This window comes from Manis pentadactyla, chromosome 5 (genome assembly GCF_030020395.1).
Source record: "Manis pentadactyla isolate mManPen7 chromosome 5, mManPen7.hap1, whole genome shotgun sequence".
NCBI classification, from domain to species: domain Eukaryota; kingdom Metazoa; phylum Chordata; class Mammalia; order Pholidota; family Manidae; genus Manis; species Manis pentadactyla.
Window position 1 is genome coordinate 159048959 of NC_080023.1, and position 10187 is coordinate 159059145.

Below are 10187 nucleotides of genomic sequence, written 5' to 3' on the forward strand. Positions count from 1 at the left end.
CCAGAGGACGAGACTAGCCTAATGTGAAGATTGTATCTGGACACTGATGAACGGTGCATAGATTCTCTCCAAACAGCTTATGTAGTAGAACAGTGGATAAAGATAAAAGTTATTAAGTGAATCTTTTTGTACAAAATTCCTGGCATTGTCTGACACCTTGTGGCATAAAGATGCAGGATCTAGATTCAGACTGCCTGTGTTTGAATCCTGGGTCTGCCGTTTTCCCTCTTTGGAACTCAATCTTCTTGGGCCTCAGTTTCTTTACTTATCAAATGGAAATGACAATAGTACCTACCTCACTTGCTGGAGGATCACATAGGAGATAACAGGATTCACCCAGTGCAAATATGCAGGATCCTTCCAGGGCACAAATGGGAGCATATTAATCAGGCTAATAATCTGGGACTAGGCCAATCACCAATATGCATTTGATGCTTACATAGGGCATAGCTGACACATGGCAGAAGCAGAATGGAGAAGAGCACACAGCCTCCCCTCTCTTGAACCAGGCAGTTCAGTGCCAGCCCCAGACTGCATACTAGTCAACACGAGCTGCGTAGGAGGCAGTATGGTGGTCATCACTGTCATGGGAGCATGTCTACTGGGGTGTCTCTTCCATCCCAGACACTTTATTTGTGTGCCCTTCCTACCACAACAGGCATCTATTGGCAGGGAATTCAGAAAAATACAATTCCCTCCATCCTGAGATATTTCTACTCCTGGTTTAGGGCCTTTGGAAATTTGAGTCTTGGGGATCTGCCCATCTGGCCTTCCCTGATACAGGTCAGGGTTCCTCTGGGTCTTGTCATCCCCTGAGTCTCTGCATTCTTTCTCCAGCTGACCAGGTTGTACCCCAATATGGAGCTTGAGCTTGAGATGTCACCCGAATCAGCTCCATTCCTGATGTTCATCCCTGGAAACATGACCCTCATGCCAGTGGTAGACATCCAGGCCTTTGTCCTCCTGCCCAACCCCTCGGACCGCAAGCCACTCTTCCAGCTCAGGGTGGTAAGTCTGATCCTGGCCAGGGCAGCAAAGGGGACGTACCATGCTTTCCATGAGTGTAAGACCCTCCCTTAGCTGAAGGACTGGGAGACTACACAGCTGATAGGTGCTGGCAGCCATTTATTTCTGCCAGAGGTCTGAGTGGACCTTGCATTCCTGACCTGAACTTCCACACTTCCCAAGAGTGTAGTTAATAAAATCATACACTGTCATATTTGCAAGAAATCCTAAAAATCTTTCACTCCAGCTAAGTTGGAAGATTTTAGCTTTCTTAGTGTTACATATGCTATAAAAATTTGCTTTATTTAAGCATAACCCTATTTAAATTGTTGTAAGTAAAAATCAAATTCCCTTTTTAAAGAAGGTATAAAATTTAAAGAACTATTACAATGGCAATATTCTCCAAACTAGTTTACAGATTCAATGCAGTCCCTACCAAAATCCCAGCTGGCATTTTTGCCAGCTGACAAGGTGATCTTAAAATTCATACGTAAATTCAAGGGATCCAGAGATCCAAAACAATATTGAAAAAGAAAAATAAAGTTGTAAAACTCATACTGCCCTATATCAAAACTTACTGTAAGGCTATAGTAATCAAAATAGTGTGGTACTAGTGCAAAGATAGACATCAATGGAATAGAATTGAGAATCCAGAAATAAGTCCCCATATTTATAGTCAACTGATTTTCAACAAGGGGAACAAGATAACTCAATGGGGAAGAATAAAATTTCAAGAGACTGGATATCCACATGCAAAAGAATGAAACTGGACCCCTTCCTTATACAGACACAAAAATTAACTCCAAATGGATCAGAAACCTAAATGTGAGAGCTAAAACTATAAAAACCTCAGGAAAAACAGTCATGAATATTCATGACTCTGAGTTAGGCAAAGCCTTCTTAGATATGACTCAAAAGCCAAGCAACAAAATAGAAAATGAATAAATTGGACTTCAACAAAATGAAAAACTTTTGTGCTTCAAAGGGCCCCATTCAAGAAAGTGAGAGACAATCCACTGTATGAGAGAAAATATTTGCAAATCACATATCTGATAAGGGAATGTGTATACAGAATATATAAGGAAGTCTTATAATTCAGTAATAAAAGAAAAGACCAATAATCCAATTAAAAAATAGGCAAAGCATTTCCACTTCTGTGAAGATGTAGGGGATGCACATTTTGCTGCTAAGTACAACTAAAAACCCTGGACATTATATGTAAAACAAACATCAGAAGACTGAAAAGCAGGGAGGAGGTGGATCAGCTAGGGACCTCAGAACCTAAGGAACAGCAGATGATAAATTCCCTGGGTTTTCTTTTGCTTTGTACATTCCAATTTGGGGCTGAAGAAGTCAACAACTGAGCAATACCAACAGACACAGACAAAAAAAAAATACAGCTCCCACAGAAGCTTTCTCTCTCAAGTCAAAGGATCAGAAAAAGGGCAGCCTACTAAGAAAACTTTAGAGATAATAACTGCTCTACTGAAGCCAAACACCAGAGAAAAAACTGTGGCCCTAACCTGTGGATCTGCCAGCAAGGCTGATGAGGGAGCCCAGACTTCCCCTCTCATGAGGCTGGAGCAACGCGGGCCAGCACCCCCGCTGGGGCAGTGTCAATGGAACAGAGGAAAAATTAAGTGAACTAGAAGATAGAACAATAGGTATTACCCAATCTGAACAACAGAGAAAATAATGGACTGGGAAAGAAAAAAAAAGACCCTCAGGACGTGTGGGTCAGTAACAAATGAATCATTTTCACATTATCAGAGTCTCAGAAAAGAAGAAAGTGGGAGGGGCTGAAAAAAATACTCAGAGAAACTGTGGCAGAAAATGTCCCAAATTTAGCAAGACATAAAACTACAGCACACTCCAAATAGGATAATCCCAAAGAAATCTATGCCAAGACACATATTAAATTTCTGGAAACTAAGGACAAAGAAAAAAATCTTGAAAGCATCCAGGGGGAGATGGCACCTTATCTATAGGAGAAAAACGATTCCAATGGCAGCATGTTTTTCATCAGAAACCACGGAGTCCAAAAGAAAGTGGCACCATATTTTTCAGTTGCTGCCTTAACTCAGGTTGCCATTAACAAAATACTGTAGACTTGGGGGCTTAAACAACAGAAATTTGTTTCTCACAGTTCTGGAAGCTGTGAAATCCAAGACCAGGTCTGGAAGCAACATCACTTATGCCCACATTCCACTGACCAGAACTCATTGACATGGCCACACCTAACTGCAAAGGATGCTGGGAAATATCCACCTGGGTGGCCAGGTAATAAAGGAAATGTCTTGGTAAACACATAGCAGGACCTTCCTTGTCCATTTTCAGTACTTCTTGGTCACTGTTCCAGCTGATGTTGTTCTTGTCCATGCCTGAGTAGAAGCCAGCCTTCTGTCCTCTGATGGGATACAAATAATCCTTCCTTTTTCTCATCACAAGCCCCTGGGACATCAGTTAGGTTTCCAAGTGGAGCTGTTCAGGGATGCCACCACAAACACTCACTCAGGTGTTGCAGACAAGAACCCACCTCCTGGTAAGAGGAAGTGGACTCAGAACAATTAGTCATCATAGATGGGAATAGGGCTTTATGGAGCCTCCAGGTACAGTCACCTGGTTCAACCCCACCCTTCAACAGGCCAGGCTTCATCCTCAACTCTGCCTCAAACACAAATATGCCAGCTGGTGGTATCTTTAAAGGTCCTTAGGTATCAGGGACTCTGAACTTCCCATGGTAGCCTGCTGCACAGCTCAGTCATGTTGACAGGCAGATGATCTCCTTATTCGAATACTCTGTGTCTTTAGTTTGGGCTCATTCCTTCTTGATGCTTCCATGCGGATGGAGACCTCTTAAACCTCTGCTCACCTTTCTTTAAGTCAGCTGTGGAGTCACCAACATCCCACATCCTCAGTCCATGATCCTTGGGTAGCTATTTTTCACCTGAGTCCCACATGTGGCTGTGGTTTCCATTTCTGGAGGTTTGTCTCCTGGACTGGGAGCCAACAGGATGCCTGTGTAGGCTGAGTCTAGGTCATCCCCTTTCACTTTTCTAGAGAACCAACATCTCTGCCACCATCAGTGTGAGCTCCGGAAGGATCACTGGTTCAGTGACTACAGGAAGGTAAGAGGCCACAGGTCGGGGGGGAGATAAGGGGGCAGGATGGGGATACCCAGACAGTGGCCAGAGCATCTAGTCTGGTTCACTGGTGGGGCTGGGGTAGACCCTTGGACACAGAGACCTCCACTGGGGCTGGCTCATTCTCTAATTCAGGTATCCCTCTGGAAAAGGCATACTGACAATACCTCAGGGTAAAAGCCAGAAGCTGAGAAAAGTTGCCCAGGAGCACAGGCTACTTCAGGTCCTCTACCAGTTTGGATTTTCACTCCCCCCCACCCCCACCCCCGTCTCAGGCATCAGGAGCTGGGATTTCTACAGAGGGAGGACTTCAAAATGATAACCTAGTTGGAAGTGGGACTTGAAGCTGTGTTAGTTAAGGAATTTACATATAGATAGAAAAAAACTGTCAGTATTACACATCAAAAAGTGGAGATTTTGGATGCAGGATTAAAGGCACCCCCAAACCACTCACTTATTAGTCCACTGCCCATATAAGCAATCAATAGGCAAGACTTTATTTGACCAGTGAGTCAGTGGGGAGTCCAGGCTTTGAGCAGGAGGGACTGTACCGCCTGCTGGGACCAGCACCTGCTCTAGTGATGTCCTCTGTCCGTGCCCCACTTCTCCCCCACTCTGGGTGCGGCTCCCTGCTGAGGTACGGGCACAAAATGTTCATCAAGGAATTCATTTCTGGCCTCTAATAAAGTTAGATGCTTATGGGCTGACAGAAGGCCCTGACACCATCAAAATGAACCTCTCCTTAAGGAATCTTTAAAAAGAGAAGCAAATGGTGAGCATTTGGGGTTTTTGGAGGTCCCAGAATTTGATTTGATGCATTGACATGGCTTGGGGGCTTCTGCAATATAAGGAAGGATAGCAAAGTGAGGATTTGAGAGGATCTTTTACAATTATCTTATCAAGGAATTATCAAAGCTACTCTGACCTATGAGCAGAAACAAAGAGATCTGCCCAGGGCAATTAGAATCCGTGACCAAGGGAACTAGGTCAGCAGCCCAGAGGAAAGCCTGTTACCAGGGGCTCTGTGGGGAAGCTGGGCTTGGCTTCTACAGTGACAGCAATCGTGGTACCCTTGGTCCCTTGGCTTCCTTTACCTTCTTGGGTGCCAGCCGCCTGCCAGCAGCCTTGTGGTGCCTCTTTGTCGTGTTATTGTCTATTCCCATACTGTAAAACGAATGCATAGTCATGGCAAGAAAAAACTGGAAATTACAAAAGCATATAAAAATAAAATCACCCATAACCTTGCCTCCTAGAAACTATGACCATTAATAGTTCCATGTTTCCTACAGTTTTAATACATTTTTTACACAGCTTACATACAGTATACAAGTTTGTACATACAGTGCATCACTTTTTGGATTTCACTTTTTCCAGTTAATATTTATATCAGAATTTCTTCAAGTTATTCAAAATGCTCAGCAAACATTACTTCTAACAATGCTATTCTTCCTCATTCACAGTGCACGCTTAGAGCCTTAAACCCACAAGCACCACATTGCAGAGGAACCCTTGGGTGTCCAGCCCCCAGAAATGCCGTTGTCCCTAGGCACTGCACACCCCACTGGGGACACTGCAAGAAAGTACCAGCCATGGCTTGGGGTGACCTGATCTTCTCTTTCTCTCTACAGTAAGCTGAAACTGGAACTGAAACACTCCAATGTCCGTTTATTCAGTGTGAGTTGTTTCCTCTCAGCATTTCTTCCATGTCTCCTCCCAGCAGGACTTCAGGGGCACCAGGAAAAATGACAAGGTCCCAGATAAAGATGCATTGCAGGCTTGCAGGAAATGACACCCCATCTGAAATTTAAGCCTCCTAGGGCAGTGCCTGAGGGCTACAGGGGCGACAGGGCATGGCCAGTAAGAGCATGAGCTTTGGAGCTAGACAGACCTGGGCTCTTAGACCAGCCCTGCCCCTTGTTACTGTGTGACCTTGGGCAAATCCCTTAACCTTTCTGAGCCTGTTTCCTTAACTAAAATAGGAATGACAGCATCCATCTCAAAGGAGGGCTGTAATATGAAATGAGGCAATGAATTCAATAAGACAAAATATTTCACACATAGTGAGCTCTCAGTGTATGTTCATTATTGTATTAACAGTGGCCCAGGTGCACAATCCCTCATCCAAAGCCTTAGGACTGGTGGGTTTCAGAATTGAGAATTTTTGAGAGGTCATAGGGGGTATGTACCATGGAATGGAACTCTTCCAGCAGGATCTGGGGCAGCACTCTATAATCAAACACATTAATATTTCAACAAGTTTTTAAAACATTCACTGAAAGTGGGATAAAGAAGCACTAAATGCCCCCATGACAGTTCAGGTCATGTTTTGCCATAAAATGAGGCTGCACCCCTTACGGACAATGAATTTCAGAGATTTGGGGTTTGGGGGGTTGTGAACAAGAGCTGCTTATCTGTAATGGTGATAGTAATGGCCAACCTCCATTTTGTAAATGGGATGACACATCAATGTTCCCAGAGGTGGGGGTCAGATGTTCCTCCCTTAGACTATTGTTTTTATTCATGTTTTATTTGATCCCTTTGCTCTGGCCCCTTCCCTGCTACAGGTGCAGCTGATGGAAGCCGTCCTCAATTACTACGCACTCCACACTATATACCCCTATCTCAACGGTATGAATAGCTACTACTGATTGTCCCATGCAAAGGTTAAAGCTATCGTTTCTGTAGGATTCACAGTTCATTCAGTCATTGCATAAGTTGAACCCCTCTTCTGTGCTGGCTGGGGTACTGGCAATCCATGACCCTTGCCTCACGGAGTTCACATTTTGTTGGGAAGGCAGTTGTGTAACAGGCAATGACAACATAGTGTGATAAATGCCACAGAAGGTAGCACAGGAGGCCATGGGAACTAGGAGGCACTGAACATGACTCACAGGTCAATCTAAACTTCCAGGACGTGAGGACCAAGTTGAATCCCAAAACACAAGAAGTTGGGGCCAAGAGAGGCAGGGCATTGCAGTTGGCTCATGGAGAACACCTGGAGTCAGCACACCTGGGTTCTGGGCCAGGTCAGGTCACTGACATGCTGGGTGACCTTGATGGAAGTAGCGACTAGGACAGGGGCTGCCTGAGAACACAACAGGCCTCCTCCCATGCCACTGCCCTCTCCAAGTGGCCTCAGGATCTCCCTTTTATGACTGAGATAAGAGCAGCAGAAATGGCCTGGAAGAGAAAGTTGGGGGATGGACGGTGGTCCTTGGGATATAAACACTGCATGCCCCAGCCCTGGCCACTTGATGAGGGAAGGCTTGGAAAAGGGCTAAGGGAAGCCCAAGGCTGTCCACATCTGTCCACTCCTGCAGAGGCTGCATTCACCAGGCATTTCCCAACACATCAACCTGAATCCAATAACCTACCACATTTCCGTTGCCCCCACCCTGTCCAGCTGCAAATGCAATGGGCTACTCGTTCACCTCCCCAGTCTTCCCTGCCCAGCCCACCTCTCTGCTGTTTGTCTTCCAGCAAAGCTTGAAGCGGGCTTCCCACTCCCTCTGCCAAGGGACACCACCCTCAACAGCTTGGAGCTCCAAATCCACAAGGTCAGTGAAAAGTGGGGTCTACGATCTCCTGGGAGGGCTGCTTCTGAGCTGATGGACACTAGGGGGAGCCCCTGACTGCTACTTATATCATGGACATAATTTTTATAGAAAAAATATTTTCATTTCAAATTTTGGAGTATAAATGTCAGGTTTTGATTATCTGGAGCCTTGGCTTCATTAGAGTATCTCAGTTCCCAATACTTCACTTCAAGCACATTGAGCATCTACAATGTGCCAGGCCCATTAGCCAGACAGGGCAGGAGAGTGTGCAAAGGGGTCAGATTAGACGCACCACTTCTGGGTTGATGAGGGGCCACCTGAACAAGCGCAGATCTTCTCAGTGGTGTGGAAGCCACAGTGGGCCACCAGCCTTCCCTACAGCAGCAAGGAATGGTCCTGCAGGAAAACTGGCCAGGCCTTCAAGAGGACGACACCTGTCAGGGGCAGGAACAGGGACAATCCTAATACACTTTATGATATAAATCCAGAGTTACTGGTTTGCCAATGGCTTCACTGTTCATAAAATATTACTCCAAGGTAATCCTGGACTGCATCCTCCTAAATTGTCCTGTGAGGGGAATAAACTTAGGCAGCACCCAGGTGTGCATTGTTTTCTTGGGAAAAAAAATTTTGGAGGAAAGTGACATTTATGATGTCTTCCAGACATCTGATTGGGAAATGCAGATAAACTCCTCAGGGTAGACAGCTGATGGAACAGTGTTTTTAAAAGGCTCCAAGGCCTAAGGACTTGGTTTTTTGCACTGACCTGGTTTTTGGGTGAGGACTTGCCTCTCCCAGTAAAGGTCTCCCTTTCAGGAAGCTCCTATCCTATGCAGCTCAGAAAATGATCTCATCTGCCCTTTTGCCTTCTCTCCAGGACTTCCTGCTCTTAGGGGCCAACATTGATTAGGCTGAAGATTCAGGAGCAGCAGCTGTAGCTGGAAGGGTGGATAACACAACAGCTGGACCTGCCCCTGCCCTTATGAGGGTCCAGAAGCTGCCACTCAGCCGTGACTCCCAGTAACACCCCCTCTCCAAAGTCACCAGGGAGCCTGTGGCACCTGAAGACATGCCTGACCCTGGAACACCTTCCCCACCTTTCTTCTTTCTCCTTCCCATGTCCTTACACGCTCTCTCTGCAGCTGTCCTCAGCCTGCGGGGAGCACAACCCCGTCTCCTTGTCTGCTGCTAGAAACAACTTCAGTAAAGGAAAAAGCATGAACAGTGTCTGGGCACCACGTAGCCAAGGCATCCTGGTCAACATTACACATGTAGAGCAACTATGTTGTACATGTCATCTGATGTCATGGTTGTGGAAGCAAGTCAGACAGCAGTGGGCCCAAGCCTTGTTCTGCCACTTCCTTGGTGTGTAACACTGAGAGGGGAACACAGACCGCCCAGCCTCCACAGCTGAACAAAGGGGTTGGGGTGCCGACCCTGTGCGGTTGAAAATCTGCTTATAACATCTGCTCCCCTAGGATTTTACTAATAGCCTATAGTTGGCCAAAAGCCTTTCTGTTAACACATATTTTGAATAATACTATAAACTGTACTGTTACAATAAAGCTAGAGAAAAATTTTCGAATTGCTGCAGAGCTCCAAAAGCTTTTTCATATATTTATTGAAAAAAAATCCACATATATGTGGACCCACACAATTCAAACCCCTTTGTTCAAGAGTCAACCATATACGATTTACACATTTATTCAACAAACCTTGATTTCCATTTTCTGGGAATTTGCCTGCACTGGCTTCTGTCTCTGGGATTGGTGCTTTAGGAGGAATAGAGTTAAGAGAAAAATATATAGCCTCTGTCTTCATCAAGCTACAGCCAAAACCAGGGGCCAGCAAACATTTTCTGTAAAGGTCCAGAGAGTAAATCTTTTAGGCTTTGACACCCATTTCATCTCTGTTGAAACTATTCAACATTATCACTGTTGCAGAGAACAGCCCCCAACAGTAAATGAGTGTGGTTGCATTCCAGTAAAATTTTATTTACAAAAAGAGGCAGCAGGCCAGATCTGAGTGGTAGACCATAGTTTGCCAACACTGGTCCAAAAGAATATTCTATCAGGAACAAATAGGATTGATGCGAGTCTGGCTTACAATTAGGAAATTACTAAAATACCACACCTTGTCATAGAGTAATAAAGCGGTCTTGGGGCCAGTGATGAATCTTGCCTCTCACCCAGCTGGGTTAGACCCCAGGTTTATGACCCCAAAACTGGCCGTCTCGCACCAGCAGCAGATTGCCTCCCCAGCTTTACCCACCCCACAAACTCGTAACAGCCCTAACCTGCAGGGATGGAGCTCCAGCCCTCTTTGGACTCCTTCAAATAGCCTTTCCGGAAAGATGTCCCAGCAATGCTCTTCAAATAATTAGCCTTCAACTCCTTATCTTCTACACCAGTGCTGCCTGAGCTGCTTTCGATGATGGAAACACTCCATGTGCACCGACATAGCAGCCACCTGTGGCTATCGA

At 45.4% G+C, this 10187-nt stretch overlaps 1 protein-coding gene across 1 annotated transcript in view; it reads left to right on the forward strand.

Moving 5' to 3' along the window:
• The window catches only part of LOC118920853 (lipopolysaccharide-binding protein-like), a 30363-nt gene extending 21647 nt beyond the window's left edge, over positions 1-8716 (forward strand). Inside the window, exons 10-15 of the mRNA XM_036902301.2 lie at positions 838-1008; positions 4066-4133; positions 5777-5822; positions 6713-6776; positions 7629-7705; positions 8583-8716. Coding sequence (XP_036758196.2) covers positions 838-1008; positions 4066-4133; positions 5777-5822; positions 6713-6776; positions 7629-7705; positions 8583-8615 — 459 coding nt within the window. The 3' untranslated portion in view covers positions 8616-8716. The remainder of the gene's footprint in view (positions 1-837; positions 1009-4065; positions 4134-5776; positions 5823-6712; positions 6777-7628; positions 7706-8582) is intronic.
• The last annotated feature ends 1471 nt before the right edge of the window (positions 8717-10187 follow it).